At 42.7% G+C, this 17,178-nt stretch overlaps 1 protein-coding gene across 1 annotated transcript; it reads left to right on the forward strand.

Annotated features, from left to right (window-relative positions):
* Nucleotides 1–206: 206 nt before the first annotated feature.
* On the forward strand, nucleotides 207–15,102 carry RP9 (RP9 pre-mRNA splicing factor). Its single transcript, XM_012461306.3, has 6 exons — nucleotides 207–390; nucleotides 9,288–9,318; nucleotides 10,428–10,557; nucleotides 12,516–12,607; nucleotides 13,336–13,397; nucleotides 14,467–15,102. The coding sequence occupies exons 1-6, from the start codon at nucleotides 239–241 to the stop codon at nucleotides 14,663–14,665; spliced, it is 666 nt and encodes a 221-aa protein (XP_012316729.3). The 5' UTR covers nucleotides 207–238; the 3' UTR covers nucleotides 14,666–15,102.
* Nucleotides 15,103–17,178: the final 2,076 nt, after the last annotated feature.

Raw genomic sequence — 17,178 nt, forward strand, 5'->3', positions numbered from 1 at the left:
TTGGCTGCTGGGCCAGAGACTCGGAGCCCTGACTTGGGGCCCGGCGCGAGGAGGCGGGGGGGATCCGAGCGTCCGAGGCTGGGACTTCGAGACCGCTGGGGCGAGTTGCGGGGCGGCGGCGGGAGGGGGCGCTGCGGAGCCCCGCGGGCGCCGCGCGGAGGAAGTGCCCTCTTGGCCGCGGCCGCCGCCGCTGGGGCCACGCTGCGGGGTTTGCCAGAGCAGCGCCGCGGGGGCCGAGATGTCGTCTCGGCCGGGGCGCGAGAACGCGGGCGCTGGGGGTGCGCGGCGGCCGCGGGAGCCGCCGGAGCAGGAGCTGCAGCGGCGTCGGGAGCAGAAGCGGCGGCGGCACGACGCGCAGCAGCTACAGCAGCTCAAGCACCTGGAGTCCTTGTGAGTCCTGAGCTGTCGTCCGCGCGCCGCCCGTTTTCTGGGAGCAGGGGCCCCGGCCGCGGGGCGCCGTGGTGGGCGCTAGGCCGGGTCCTCCGAGCCTCCGCGAGCAGGCGGGGGGCCGGGCCCGGCTGGAGCCTGGTGCAGGCGACCGACGTCGGGCGCCGCGGTCAAGGACTTCAAGTCCGTCCTCCTGGTGGGGAGCAAGGGGCGTTCAGGGCGCCAAGCAGAACCTGACTTGGGAGGCCCTGAGCTTCCCTGGCTCCACGGGGTTTCAGGAGAGTCCAGATGACCCGGAAAAGTGTGGTTTAAAGAGGATTCAAATATAGGGGAGGAAAATATGGCTTCCCTCTACCATTCTAGGTTCCGTAGCTGGGCCACAAATTAAGTTGTCATAAGACAGATTAACAGGAGAAAAACTTTTAATTATGTACCCATGCACTGGAGGGCCACAACAGTGGGAGACTGAAAGAAGGGCCAGGGTATAGGGGCGTGGGCCTTTTGGGGCGTGGTGGAGACAGGGAACGGTGAGGGGGAAAATGTATGGTGAATAAAGGTTGCTTTGTTATCCAGGTTAGGCGCTCAGGCGATAAAAGTTGCGGCCGAGCAGCTCTCTTCCTGTTACAGATACATTTACTACAGAAAACCTCCTTTGTAGATGTAAATTTCTCTTTACAACAGGAGAGTCAAAAATTAATAAGAACAAAAAGGAAAAAAAGCTGAGTTATACTTTATTTCAGGCAGTTGAGGGGTAGCTGAGTAAGTTACCCTGTGTTAGTTGGTTCTGTTACTTTTAGCTCAAAGTCATCAATATGCCAGGGTGGCATGTTTGGGGATGGTGTATTCTCGTCTTTTGCAGTCATTTATCAGGTGGTTTTTACTAAATTCTAACACAAACCTCGGGTGGAAAGTTCGACAGTTCATGTCTGATTCTATAATTTAGCTGCATAAAACAACCTTTTACGTGTGGCATTCACTCAGTTATTCAAAAATTCGTTTCTGTTTCAGGCTCTTCTAGTTACCTATTAAGTAATTGTTAAGTATAGCCTAAGAGCTGCCTCCTTAAATATTTTAAGTTTAGCCTAAAACTTTCTCTATACACGGTAAACTGTAAGTGGATGTGTAAACAGACTGTAACCTACTCTGTAACCTACCTGAGTCTCAGACAATCACAGCAGCTGATTTTCAGGCCATCACAGGTGGTAAACCTTTGAAACTGTTCAAATAAGGGAAAAGCCAGGCTGCAAGGAATCCAGCTATTTCTCTCACTTTGCTTTTCTGTACCTCACTTTCCTTTTCCTGTCCATAAATGTTATCCCACCAGGTGGCAGCCTTAGAGTTGCTCTGGACCTATTCTGGTTCTGGGGGTGCCCACTTTGAGAATAGTTCTTTGCTCAAGTAAAGTTTAATTTGTCTACTTTTTTAAAAACATAATTCATATAAGGAAAGATACTCAAAGAGTTAAAATCCTTCATAATTAACCTTCTGGGAGGCTTGATGTGAAATAAATTCCCATGTTGGGGGCTGGTCTGCTCTTTTTCCAGTGTGGCCCCAGAGCAAATGACTTTTCCCCTTAGCAGGGCAGGGGTCGCAGGATAGAGACCCTGCATTGTGCGCATCCACATTACAAGGCAGTCTTGGCCCTTTCAGGTCACTCTGTGGCACTGTTGGTCTCCCAAGGGAAGTCAGATACTCAAAGATCTTCCCTAGCATAAGCACCGGAAGGCCTGGCCCTACCAGCCTTCAATATATTTAGCTATAGACTGCCAGAGGATGGTTAATTTCACTCATTTGTAGCTCAGAGAGCTTTTTCACAAATGAGAGAGATTATAACCTACTTTTACAGATGAGAAAATGGAGGAACAGTGGTTAAGTCATGTAATCAAGGATACATTGACCAGCTAACCAGCAAATCTATAGCTGAACCCAAGTATATGGTTGACTGGCGGGATTTTTCCAGTTTCTGAGATTTAAAACTGAGTGAGCTGTTGAGACATTTGCTTTGGCTAGTTCAGAATCCTGTTTGAGCTTTAAATTGTATTTATACTAGAGTAAAATGTAGTTTTAAAATTCAAATAGTACTAAAAAAGCAATAGGCTGCCTGACTCCTCAGTAACCACTCATATTCCCTGTCTTCCTCCTCTCAAACCAGGCATCTCTGTGTAAACTTTTAGGTTTTACTTCTGGGATTTAACTGTATATTTCTAAATTGTATATACTGTTTACTTTGATTCAACATCCTAGACATACCTATTAACTTCTTGTCATAGTAAGGATTTAGTTCTTTACCCTTCTTGTTTCCGGTCCTCCAGTATAGCTCCATCATAGGTGTTTTTGCTAACAAATGCTTAATATTAACATTATTATAACTAGGCTGGGCTCCGTGGCTCATGCCTGTAATCCCAACACTTTGGGAGGTAGAGGTGGGAAGAGTGCTGAGGCAGGAGTTCTAGACCACCCTGGGCAACATTTATAGACCTTATCTCTGCCAAAAAAAAAAAAAAAGAAAAGAAAGAAAGAAATTAGCCAGGCGTGGTGGTGCTTGCCTGTGGTTCCAGCTACTTGGGAGGCTGAGGTGGGAGGATCCGTTTGAACCTGGAAGGTGGAGGCTGCAGTGAGCCATGGTTGCACCACTGCACTCCAGTCTGGGCAACAGAGTGAGATCCTATCTCAAAATCAAAACAAAAGTAATATAAGTATGAATTATTACTCACTTTTGAGCCAAGTAGTGTTCTCTGATTTATTTTGCTTTCTATACTATTAACTTTTAAGTAGTTAATAAGAGCCTTTGTTTTTCATTTGCTTAGTTTTCTACTGCTATTTTTTTCCTCCCAAAGTCTCCAAAATCTGAGTACTATAAAGGTGAAAAGGTACCTTCCTTATCTATCATAGGAGTCACAGCTGACACTCCTATAACAAAAGATAGGTCAATAAGAAAAAAGCTTAACAAATGTATTTAATCAAAGTTTTATGTGACATAGGAACCTTCAGAAAGGAAGACCCAAAGACCCAGAGGAAACTATTTTTATGCTTAGTTTGGATGAAGAACGTATAGAAGAAGTACAGAAATATAATTGGACAAAAAGGGGTATAATGCAACGGTAATATATGGGGAAAACTCAGCAAGGCTTGTCTATTCAGATTCTTCAGACCTCTCTATATACCATTACTTCCTCCCAGATATGGGGCAGGACCCTTTCTGGAACAAGGGGTCCTGATCTATCAAACAAGGTAGGTCAACTAATTTTTTTAAGGCCAGGTCCGACAGAGAAAGACAAGGAAATGTTAGGGTAATATTTGTAGGAGTTTTTTATTATTATTTTAAATACAGAGTTCTACTGAGATTTTCTTTTCTTTTTCTAAAAATATTTTTAAAAGTTATTTGTAGGTCTTCTGGCTTGCTTTGTGGGAGAGTTGTTCTAGTTTCTGTGTCCCACTGTGGAAAAGAGGAATTCTGGCCTCTCTGACTGCTTTGGGATATCATTTTCTGAGCCCCAACAGTAATTTTTCCACACATAACTACATATCAGGTAATCACTCAGTTCACTTTTTACCTAGAATCTTCATTCTGTTGTCCTTCAGTACACTGGGTACTTTTTAGACCTGGTGTCCAACGGTGGTCCTAGCGCATCCTTTACCACTCTCCTATCGTGCATCTCATTCCTGGATTCCATGTCTTCCTCTTTATATGTTTACTCTCACATTTTACCCAAGCCCATTCTTCAGCTTACTATGAAAGAGTGCATTGGAGGTAAATTTTTTAACACCTTGCATATCTGAAGATGTCTTTAGTCTATCCCAAAACTTGGTACATAATTTGACTAGGTGTAAAATTACAGGTCAAAAATTATTTTGGGGCTGGGTGTGGTGGCTTATACCTGTAATCCCAACACTTTGGGAGGCCAGGGCAAGAGGATCACTTAAAGCCTGGAGTTCGAGAACAGCCTGGGCAACAATGTAAGACCCTGTCTCTAAAGAAAATTTACAGATTAGCCAGGCACAGTGATATGGACCTGTAGTCCCAGCTACTGCGGAGGCTGAGGCAGGAGGAAAATAGTAACAATTTTCACTCAGTTTTGGTGATAGTACATCACTATCTTCTAGCTTCCAAAACTGCTAAGGAGTTTGATCCAACTCTGACTCCCTTTCTTTTATAAGTTACCTGTTCAAGTTCACCTCACCCTTAAACGTTAAGAAACTATTCTTTATTGCTGCCATCCTGAAGTTTCATGATAATGTCAGTCTTTTCCAATTGACTTTTTTTTTTTAACTTTTATTTTAGGTTCAGGGGTACGTGTGTAGGTTTGTTATATAGGTAAACTCATGTCATGGGGGTTTGCTGTACAGATTATTTCATCACCCAGGTACTAAACCTAGTACCCAATAGTTACTTTTTCTGATCCTTATCCTCCTCCCACCCTCCACCCTCAAGTAGGCCCCAGTGTGTCTTGTTCCCCAACTTGTGCAGTTGACTCATTTTTTCTCAACATGTTATAAATGCATTAACTGCATACATCAATTTATGTCTTATTTCCTCTCCTCAATTTTGTTTATTCCTTCTGTTGATTTTCTGTTGCTCTATCTCTTCTGTCTCTTTGTATTTTCATTATACTTTGTAGATGTATCTTTTTCTCTACAGAACATATTTTTTAATTCTGTTATATATCTAAATCAAAAAGCTTTTTCTTATTCTGCAGGTTGTTTTTTATAGCATCCTGTTCTTGTTTCATAAATGAAATATCTTCATTCATCTATGAAGATACTCGCTCGTTTTTCTTTTTTACTGCCTTCTGTTCCCTACGTTGTGTCTGTTTCTTGTTTCCCTTTTGATTGCTGTCTTCCATTTAGTAATTTTTTTTCCTTCCTCTAAAGTCTGGGTATTCTTGAATCTCAACCATATTTTGTTTTGTTTTGTGTTTTTTAGAGATAAGGTCTCGTTCTGTCACCCAGGCTGGAGCACAGTGGCATGATCATAACTTATTGCAGCCTTGACTTCCTGGGCTCAAGTGATCCCACCTGAATCAGTCTGGAGAGCAGCTGGGACTGCAGGTGCACACCACACCACCCACCTAGTTTTTTTACACTTTTTTTTTTTTTGGAGAGATGGGGTCTTACTGTGTTGCCCATGCTGGTCTGGAACTCCTGGCTTCAAGTAGTCCCCTCACTTCAGCCTCCCAAAGTGCTGGGATTACAGGCATTAGCCACTGCCCTGGCCTCAACTCATTTAAGAGTAGGCACTATAAAGGTCTTATCAAGGGCAGCTGTGTGTGGGAGAGAAAAAGAGAGAAGGTGTTGTTTGTTTGTTTGTTTGTTTGTTTGTTTTTTTATTGCATTTTAGGTTTTGGGGTACATGTGAAAAACATGCAAAGTTGTTGCATAGGTGCATTCATGGCAGTGTGATTTGCTGCCTCCCTCCCCCTCACCCATATCTGGCATTTCTCCCCATGCTATCCCTCCCCAACTCCCCCCCACCGCTGTCCCCCCCACTCCCCCACAACAGACCCCCGTGTATAGTGCTCCCCTCCCTGTGTCCATGTGTTCTCCTTGTTCAACACCCTCCTATGAGTGAGAACATGTGGTGTTTGGTTTTGTGTTCTTGTGTCAGTTTGCTGAGAATGGTTTCCAGGTTCATCCATGTCCCTACAAAGGACGTGAACTCCTCATTTTTAATGGCTGCATAATATTCCATGGTGTATATGTGCCACATTTTTCCTGTCCAGTCTATCATCGATGGGCATTTGGGTTGGTTCCAGGTCTTTGCTATTGTAAACTGTGCTGCAATGAACATTCGTGTGCATGTGTCCTTATAGTAGAACGATTTATAATCCTTTGGATATATGCCCAGTAATGGGATTGCTGGGTCAAATGGAATTTCTATTTCTAGGTCCTTGAGGAATCGCCACACTGTTTTCCACAGTGGTTGAACTAATTTACACTCCCACCAACAGTGTAAAAGTGTTCCTATTTCTCCACATCCTCTCCAGCATCTATTTTCTCCAGATTTTTTAATGATTAATCAGATAGCTTCAGGGTGCTCATGCTGCAGGGTACCCTTTTTATCTAGAGACTTCCAAGTGTCAGTACTTTTTTTTCTGGGGCTCCTAAGTTCCTCTAGAGAAGGGTCTTGAGTCCTCTGCCTGGGGCCAGGGATCTCTGCCTGGCTGCCAGTGTTGCTGGGTGGGAGGGGCTAACCCTGCAGGCAGACTCCTTCAAGTGTTGGGCAGGTAGCCTCCTGGCTGTAGGAAGGAGCCTCAGGACTTGATGTCTATACTCCCAACCTACATCTTCTGAAAACTGTTACTTTCTCCACCCCTAAAAGCCCATTGCTGTTTCCACTTTACCAAATTTGTTGAAAACTTTCTCTGATGTTGCCTCCTTTTGGGATATCTTTATGGCTTTTTAGTTTTTTCACTGTCATTTTTAAAGCGTCTGGGGAAGGAAATAGATAAGCATGTTGGTCAGTTGGCCATGTTAAATGGGAAGCCCCACAGTGCTGTTTTACAAATTGAATTCAAATCTTTTCATCCCTAACATGATGGAGTCTCCTTAGTCTCCACCACAGTTTTCCCTTGGTGACCCTGCCTGCCAGGGCCCTGAGGGCATTGGAGGCCTCCTCCCGTGCTCCAACACTCTCTGTCACTCAGTAGCTCCTGGGCTGCCAGGCATAACAGAGCAGCCCTTCTGGGTGCATGTGGCAGTTTCACCTCTGCCACACAGCCCCTTGGATGCAGCTGCAGAAACAATTGCATGGAATGGACTACACTTGTATTAAGGACTCTTCTCAAAGAAAACCCATCTCAAAAGCCAACAGAAAGAGTAATCTGAAACACTTAATGGAAGATTTCTTACTCTGTACACACTTAAGAAGATAGTGTGTCTCCCCTCAGACATAATGATAGTCTTCCTAGTCAGAGAAAGTTAGTACAGTCTGAATGACTAAGTAAGGCTTTTCATATGACACAAAATAATGTACCTCACTCAACTTTTTTTTTAATCTTAAGAATTAACTGCAGCTGGACACAGTGGCTCATGTGTGCAATGCAGTATTTTGAGAGGCTAAGACAGGAGGATCGCTTACTGGAGCTCGAGGCTGCAGTAACCCATGATTGCGCCACTGCACTCCAGCTTGGGTGACAGTGACTGCAAAGATAAATGCATACCTGTTAACTGTCACAGTGCAGAATCTAAACTGCACATAAACATACTTCAGTTTTCTAATCTGTGTTTAGTAGTTAAATAATACTTTGAGAAATATCTTTTTGAGTATGCTACTAAGGAATTGTTCAGCCCTAGGAAACAACTTTAAACTTGTGAAACCACTTGGAAAATGGATGTTGGGAATCCCATTGCCAATAATATATTTCCAAATGTGCAGTTGCATCACACTCCTTTTCATCCTGGCAAGAACAGTTACTTTTTTTTTTTTTTTTCCCCCAGAATTTGGATCTCAGTTTGATTGGCCATACATTGTTTTTTGTATAATGTTTGTGGCTCAAAAGGATTTATTTTTTGGATTTTTGTATTTATAGACTTTACTGTCAAGCTCCTTCTAGTCTCTATGCATAAGGTATAGCACTAATGTTTCTAATGAATGGCTGTAGTTAAACTGTATCATCTTTATAAGTTGTAGAGATTTCCATTGTTTTTGCTAAGTTAGGCCTATGTCATGCCATAGCTTTTAGAAATATTTTAAGCATCTACTTTGGGAAAGCATTGTACCACACTTACAAAGCTAATCCTGTTAATACATTTGTTTACTATTTAATCTTCAGGGAACAGATCTGGGATTAGTGGTATTTCTAATCCATTGTCCATCAAGTTGTTTTCTCCCACATCTTATAGAAGGGGAGAATGAAATCCTTTTTTTTTTTTTTTTTTTGAGATGTAGTCTCACTCTGTCTCCCAGGCTGAAGTGCAGTGGTGTGATCTCAGCTCACTGCAACTTCTACCTCCCAGGTTCAAACGATTCTCCTGCCTCGGCCTCCTGAGTAGCTGGGATTACAGGTGCCCGCCACCATGCCCAGCTAATTATAGTGTTTTTAGTAGAGACAGGGTTTCACTATGTTGGCCAGGCTATTGTTGAGCTCCTGACCTCAAGTGATCTGCCCGCCTCAGCCTCCCAAAATGCTGGGATTACAGGCGCGAGCCACTGCACCCAGCCAAATGAAAATTATTTCACTTTTCCCTTAGGCTGTTCTTGACTCCCTTTTCCAATATTCATTGTCTTCTAAAGGGTCCCTTAAACTATGCAGAAGAGGAACGTTTAGATGAAGAAAACATTAAATCATTAAGTGTTTCTATATGTTGCAGCCATTCCAAAATATTAAAATGAGAAAGCCAGGTGTCATGGTGTACAACTGTATTCCCAGCTACTCAGGAGGCTGAGGTGGGAGGATTGTATAAGGCCAGGGGTTTGAGACCAGCCTAGGCAACACAACAAGACCCTGTCTCAAAAAAAAAAAGTACTTCCCGAAAGGTTTAGAGTCAAGAACAGACCTGAGCTAAAAATATTTGCATATTACTCTTTTGGGAGGAGGTACAAATCGCTTTAGGAGCCCAGGATTTGCTCTTTGAGTGCACAAACACCTCACCTTCAGAATTTCCTTCCCAACTCACTGCCTGTCCCATCTGCAGATATACATGCTCAGCATTCTGAGTCTCCTCTGGGTTCAGTCCCTGGATGGAAATAAGAAAGGCCTGGTCAGTCCCAGGTCGGTGCCGCTGAGCACAGGGAGGAGAAGCATTTTGCTCTTCCCAGGTGATTGCTTGTCTGCAAACCAGTGGTAAAGCTTACTGTTGCTAAAATCTGTGATTCAAAATCCTACAGCCTCCTTTTTGCAGTAACTTGATGTGTTATGTTTACATTAACATGGTTGATGGTTTTGTTTTTTGTTTTCCAGTTATGAAAAACCTCCTCCTGGGCTTATCAAGGTTGGTGTGAAGTTTGTACTCTTGGTTATTCCACTAGACATACTTGTAGACTTAGTAACGTGTTACAAAAAATGGTTGCAAGACGTTAAAATCTTTTACCAAAAGCCTGTTTCCTTCCTGTGGATGCCTGAGGGGTCATAATTTTTAGTTTTGTCACAAGCCTCTGCCTTTGTGGAAATTTCCTCAGCCATGTTGCCCTTCCCGAAGAACCAGTGCAGACCCACGTGGGTTCCTTGGCCATGCCCCACTTCTCTTGCTTGTGATAGCATCTCTAAGCTCCACTGCCTCCTTTTCCTGGTCAGCCTCACCCAGGTCTGCCCCTCAGTCCATCGTGCGCTGGTTTCTTGAGTATGAGCAGCTCAGAGAGCAGTAAACTCTGAGGAGACCAGACAGCTCAGCCAGTCCAGCTCCCCAGTGCAGGCCTCCCTTCTGCAGCTCCCTGGCCACAGTACCAGGGTGTGTGTGCATGAGGGAGACTTAGAGTGGCAGGCAATGGCCAAGAAAACTTGCTGTCTCATAACTCTCAATGAAGAAAGATTCTTTAAAAACATTTGTCTATTCAAATTTAATATTCATAGAAACTTGAAAAAAATCCAACAGTTTGAAAATGCATTAATTGTAAATGTAGTTATTGAATGGTAAAAATGCATATCAGAAATACAGCATGTGTGCAACTATGAAACTGACAGGGCCTTCAGGGTATAATAAGCTATTCTAGTATAACAGCCCATTTCTAGTACTCCAGGAAGCCTGGCTTATTTTAATTATACATTTTGAGGTGGCGAAACTTTTTCTTTTAATCTTAGAATCTAATTTACATCAAAATTTGGAGCTCACCAGTCATTGCTATATAAGGACATTTTTCTGCTTCACCAGTAACTTTTCTCTAAGAACAGCTACATTGTTTTTGGTATAGTTCTTTTGGTACATTTGTTTCTTGTTTTTTCAATCAGGTGTAACTTGTCTTTCTTTCTAGTTCTGAGGGGTAATTAAGGGGATGTTGGCACCGGCAGCCCAGGAAAAAGCCAGGCGAGGGTAACTCTAAGGGCAGTGGGAGAGAATCCCAGCGCTCTCATGCCTTGCTGTTTACACCTGTTCCCTTTGTTTAGGAAGATGAGACTAAGCCAGAAGACTGCATACCAGATGTACCAGGCAATGAACATGCCAGGGAATTTCTGGCTCACGCACCAACAAAAGGACTTTGGATGCCACTGGGGAAAGAAGTCAAAGTTATGCAGTGTGAGTGTGGGAGAGCTTCCCTAATCCATGCAACTTACATGCTGCAATTTTACTACTTTTATTTAACTTGTTCTCATCACAGCCCTCTTATAACCAAGGCATGTTTTCCATCTTCTAGATGAGGAAGCATCCACCCCATCCCCCACCCTCGTGCCATGTGAAGACAAAGAAAGAGGGCTGTCATATTAAGCCAGGAAGGAAGCTCTCACCATAGGCCCATCTTGCTGGGACCCTGATCTCAGATTTCCAACCTACAGAATGAATTAGAAAATCAGTTTCTGTTGTTTAGGCTACCCAGAATACAGCATCTTGTTACGTCTGCCCAAGCTTACTAAGACACCATCTTTCTGCAGGTTCCCGTAGCCTCTCTCCTGTGTTAGATCACTCATTTTCCTGTGTCTTGAGTCTTCTTTATTATTATATTCTCTCCTTAGGGTATAACAAATCCTATGGCAGTTACCTTCAAAATAAGTTTATAGGTGATAAAGATGTCAAGACCTTTACTTTTCTAGAATCGTCTTTGACAGATTCTTAACTTTACCAGGACATCGAATTCTAATTTAAAAATCAGTTTCCTTGAGAATTTTGAAGAGAATGCTTCATTGCCTTGATCATTTGTTAAAAGCAAAGACAACTTGCCCTGAAACATCTGAGTTCAGTACCTATCGGTTTTTCTTCTTTGGGTGGGTTGTATTTTCCCAGAGAAGGCTCCCACGCAGAGGCAAAGCCATGCTGTGAGTGTTCCGGGAGCTGAGCGGAGGAAGTCTGGACATGTGTCCATCTGCTTTTCATTCATTCATGTGATCCGTTGTGGCTACTGCAGCAGCTTCCTTCAGACCTACCTGATGTCTCCCTGGTCTCTCTGGCCAGAGACCTTCTATTTTACCTTTTCCACAAATTAAACAACCTTCTCTACCAGGGTCAGGGAAACAGGGTCTCACTCTGTCACCCGGGCTGTAGTACAGTGATACCATCACAGCTTATTGCAGCCTCAACCTCCCAGAATCAAGTGATCTCACCTCAGCCTTTTGGGTAGCTGGGACTGCAGGTGTGCACCACCAGGCTCAGCTAATTTTTTTTTTGTATTTTTGTGGAGATGGGGTTTCACCATGTCGCCCAGGCTAGTCTCGAAATCCTGGCCTCAAGTGATCCACCTGCCTCTGCCTCTCAAAGTGCTAGGATTACAGACATGAGCCACTGTGCCAGCCAATATTAATATTTTAAGAGAACTTGTGATTTTGTTTACTTAAAACTGAGAGATTTGAACAGAGGTCGACTCATCCTGAGAAAGAAGCTATTCTAGTGTCTAAATTAGTAAATGAGAAACAGATACTTTATGAAAACATTTACTCTGAAAAATATACTGAGACACTCTTAAAAATTCATCTTTTGGGCTGGGCATGGTGGCTCACGCCTGTAATCCCAGCACTTTGGGAGGCCAAGGTGGGCGGAACACCTGAAGTCAGGAGTTCAAGACCAGCCTGGGCAACATGGCAAAACCCTGTCTCTAGTAAAAATACAAAAATTTGCCAGGCATAGTAGCGTGCACCTGTAATCCCAGCTACCCGGGAGGCTGAGACAGGAGAACTACTTGAACCCAGGAGGCAGAGAATGCAGTGAGCCAAGACTATACCACTGCACTCCAGCATGGGTGACAGAGCAGGATTCCATCTCAAAAAAAAAAAAAAAAATCTACCTATTGAAGTAATTTTCCATTGGATTGCTTCGTAAATACTTGGTGATAGAATATTATTTCTGAAGGTATAAGACTAAAGGATGCTTGGGGAAGCAATTAGTTTACCTCTGTTTTCTGGGATCTTACATGGCTTGCCCATGATTATATTTTGTTTTAGAACTGGAGTTTAGTGAAGAAAAATTTGAATATGTTCCACTGATTCTTTATCTTGAGTAGGTGAAACTGCATTATCTTACAGAAATACTTCTCTTTTTGTTTTTAGGTTGGCGCTGTAAACGGTATGGTCACCGAACTGGTGACAAAGAATGCCCTTTCTTTATCAAAGGCAACCAAAAGTTAGAGCAGTTCAGAGTGGTAAGTAAAGCCCCAGAGTGTCAATTTACATTTATCAGAGATGGTGAAAATCAGTCAAGTAGCAAGTCACCAGTGAAGTGAATTTCACATAAAATACATTCCCAGAAGCCTTTTGGCCAAAGTGTATGCTGTTAACTACATGCTTATTAAATTACATTTGTATGACAAATTAGCTCTTTAAGAAAAAACTGAATTCCTACTAAAGTGTTCTTTGCTTATAACTTGGAACAGTGATTTTTTTTTCTGAAGCAGACATTGTTATCTGTTCAGCCCCCTTTTGAAACTTACTATGTAAAAAGTCATGTTTCATAACTAAAATCAGGGATTTAATTTCCCAGTCTTCAAAGAGTACATATCTTTCGATTGTAAAAGTAAAGTGTCCATATATTTTTTTCTTTAGATGATGGTTATTTCCTGTATTTTTGTTTGTTTGTTTTTGAGGTGGCAGTGTTACAGCTCCATGATTACTCCTGCAGAGCAGGGCTACCCCAAAGGCAGTGTGCTGAAAGTAGCCATTTCCTGTATTTTTCTAATTAGAAAATCTTTTTTTTAGCCTTAATGAGTTTTCAGTGATGTGACCCTTAAAAGGATTAGAACATGTTGAACATGCAGCTACATCAAATAGGAAAAAAAAATAATAAACTAGATTCCATAACATAAGGATTTAATTGTATTTAACTTGGGGTCCATGAAGCCTGACCAAACCTTAACCTTCTCTGACCCTTAAGGCACATGAAGATCCCATGTACGACATCATACGAGACAATAAACGACATGAAAAGGATGTAAGGTGAGGCCGTCCTGATGGTAACAATATCCTCTTAAAGTTTTTAAATTATATAAAGTTGGAGAAAACCATTCTAGTGTTAGTGGAATGGTGTAGTAAACATGGTACTTCAATTGTGAAAATTTGTAGAGTGCAGGAGTCATGGCTGAAAAGACCAGTGTTGGGGAATGAGCAGGCCAGCCTCCTCCTCCTTGGATTCGCTTAAAGCCGTGGGCTTGGTCTAGCCCTCTGGCCTCTGCAGGTAATGTTGGCAACCCATGTTGTGCTGTCTACTTGTACAGTACAATTGATACTTCCATGTGATTCAGTTTATCTTCTCCAGTGTCTTTCGGGATCTGAGCTTTTGTTAAAAATTATACTTAGGCCAGGCTCGGTGGCTCACATCTATAAATCCTAATACTTGGGGAAGCCAAGGCCAGCGGATTGCTGAAGTCCAGGAGTTTGAGACCAGTCTGGGCCACATGGCGAAACCCCATCTTTACAAAAAAATATAAACACAAAAATTAGCCAGGTATGGCAGCACACACCTGTAGTTCCAGCTACTAGGGAGGATGAGGTGGGAGGATCTGCTTGACCCCAGTAGGTTTAGGCTGCAGTGAGCCATGATTGCACCACTGCACTCCATCCTAGGTGACAGAGCAAGACCCTGTCTCAAAAAAAAAAAATTAGACATGATTAGAGAGAGGTGGAAAAAATAGGAGGGTTTGTTTTCTCAAATTGGTGGCATCAAATTATAACTGTTAAAGATGTAGATTTAGAAACTGAGCAGTAGGGGAATGGTTTAGTAAGTATGCAGCTATGAGAAATTACAGTTGTAAGGACTGTGGAAACATGCAGAAATATTTCAGACAATGAAAAGAATACAAAATGGCTTGTACACTGGTTACAGTCATGTAAAGTAGGCATTCAAGTGGAGAAGAATAGAGAAAACAGGTAAAAATAAAAATAAGTACTGTCTTTGTGACATGGTTATTCATGATCCTCCCATAATGCTTTTGAATGACATACTTATCTAAAAACTTTTAAGTTAAAGCTAAAACTCACTGTTCTTTGATCAATCTTGAATGTTTAGGATACAGCAGTTAAAACAGTTACTGGAGGACTCTACCTCAGATGAAGATGGGAGCAGCTCTAGTTCCTCTGAAGGTAAAGAGAAACACAAGAAAAAGAAGAGGAAAGAAAAGCATAAGAAAAGGAAGAAGGAAAAGAAAAAGAAGAAAAAACGGAAGCACAAATCTTCCAAGTCAAATGAGAGTTCTGACTCAGAGTGACAAGAACATGACTTGTTCAACATTCTCTTCTCAAACGCTGGCCAAGGAACAGAGGAAGATGCAGTCAGAGAAAGGACCAGGATAGAGACGCTGAGAGAAGAGGATATGTGAGTCACAGCAGTGAGCTCCCACCCGCCTTCCAGTGAAGATGTGACCCCAGGACAGGGAGTGTCTCCTTCCAGGTGCTAGCTCTAGACAGTGGTTGATTTTAGGCAGGAAAGTTTGTACGGTGTTGTCCTCCCTGCTGGTCACATGCGTTTACGATTCCTTTGAAATGTCTTCCACAGGGTGGCAGGACTGAGGGAATCTCTGAGGCATGTCTTCCGGGCCCTGCCACAGCTTGTGCCCTCCACAGTGTGGACTCAGTTTCTGTGGATGTCAGGCTTGAGTCTTCTCTGTTGTTGAGAATAATAAAAGTTCAGTATTTATTTTTTAAATGGAATGTATTTATTTATTTATGAATAATACTTAAGTGTAAATAATACATAATACAAATTTAAAAGGTACATAAGATCTAATCATGAAAACTCTTCTTCCTTTCTACTATAGTTACCTTCCCCACTGTCTACCAGCAGTACTAGTTTCTTGTGAATATTTTATATATCACAAGCAAGTACAGGTTTTTCTTATACAAATGCTGTCCACATTCACTCACAAATAGTAAAATTTTAAACTGAGAAGTGTGAACCTTACAGTGGTCAGTATCTGAGGAGGGTTGGATCCAGAACCAACTCCCTCAATCCCTCACAGATACCAAAATCCATAGATGCCCAAGTCCCTTACATTAAATGGCATGCTATTTGCCTATTGCCTATACACATCTTCCCATATACTTCAATTCATCTGTAGATTACTTATAACACCTAATACAATTTAAATAGTTGTTATAATGATGTATTGTTTAGGGAATAATGGCAAGAAAGAGAGTCTGTGCATGTTCCATAGAGACAGAACCATCCTTTTTTTTTTTTTTTTTTTGAATATTTTCTATCTGCAGTTTGCTGAATTCATGAATGTAGAACCTGCTGATAGGGTGGGCCCACTGTTTTTATGTATCATCAAGTATATTTGGCTTTACTGCCAGATCAGAAGTGTGTGTTTACATTTACCTGACATTTGTTGATTTGGGGGCTAGGGAGTTCTTACAACAATGAAAAACCTTGTGTGGCTGCATTCTACTTCACTTGCTTTCTACTGTCAGAGTCCCACAATTTTCACAGAGTGACTCAGAACAAGATTAGGAATATGTAGGGATTTCCATACTGGGTCGGATACCTACATCCCAAAATTCATCCCTCCCTTTCTTCCTCTTCCTGTTGCCTGACCACAGCCCACGTGTGATCTTGTAGCTGAGACTAGGCCACAATAGAGGCATCTGAGGAGGCCAAGGTGTGCCTGCAGCTAGAAGAGAGGAATTCTATCATTTGCTGAGCCAAAGTGAAGCTGGATCTTGCTCATAGGCAAGGGTGTCCCTCCATGGCTTGCACTGGTCTCTTGCTGCTTTAGGTACTCGGTTAGGGTCCCAGAAACTCACTCCCATTTTCTGCTACTTTTCCTGGGGCTTAGATTCCCTCCTCTTTAAGGTACAGCCAAGCCAGGCCCAGACTGACCCTTCTTCAACTCATCAGTCAATGCTACTGTTGTTGACCTTGGAACACAACCTCAAGAACACAATTGATCAAGAATGGGATGGCCAGGACTTGTTATTTCTGAAAACTCTTAAGTCCAGTGGATTCAGCCTTGCCTTACACTTTTATCCTTGTCATCCTTCCTCAGCATGCAGAACATGGGCCATCTGTCTTCTGTCATATGCTCAGTATTTCCCACCCAGGTAGAGCTGGTCCTCTTCTTCCAGGAACCGGCTACTGTCCTCAATCCCATTCATGATAAAAGCATTCTTATACAACACGAAAGATGTTGTGTCAATTATTGTCAAACCTACAAGGCATCCAAATCAACTAGAGTGCTTGTTAACAAGCAGATTCCTGTGCTCCACCACAAACTTACAGAATTTTCCATTCCCTAGGTCTGGGGTGAACCTGGGAATCTGCCTTGCTAACAAGTGATGCTGACGCTGTTGGTTTGGGGACCCCACTTGAAGAACCTGTGCTGTAGATCTCTACCCTCTTACTGAAGCCTTCTTGCACTTCTTGCTTTAACTGGAATCCAGCCATCCACCCCTGAGGCCCTTGCAAGTGAACTGCTGTCCCTTCGCTTTCACTGGTTTACTCTGTCTTAACCTGTTTCTGGCGTAGATTCTGGGGAACATCACTTCAGCCTGTCATCTCCCCTGACCTGTGGTCCTTTTGTCCAGCTTTCCCAAAAGAAACTTCAATTAAAATCTTTCACTTCTGCTTGTATATAAAGACTGCAGGGGAAAATACATGCGCATGTGGACTGATGTCCCCACAAATTCATCATCTCCAAACTCCAATTTTGAGAACTGACCCCAAAATGCCAACTAGCAAACCAAAAGCTTGCTAGTCATCTGTTTAAACCTTCTTCATTCTCAG

This window comes from Aotus nancymaae, unplaced genomic scaffold (genome assembly GCF_030222135.1).
Source record: "Aotus nancymaae isolate 86718 unplaced genomic scaffold, 86718_ANA_hifiasm-v0.15.2.pri h1tg000025l, whole genome shotgun sequence".
NCBI classification, from domain to species: domain Eukaryota; kingdom Metazoa; phylum Chordata; class Mammalia; order Primates; family Aotidae; genus Aotus; species Aotus nancymaae.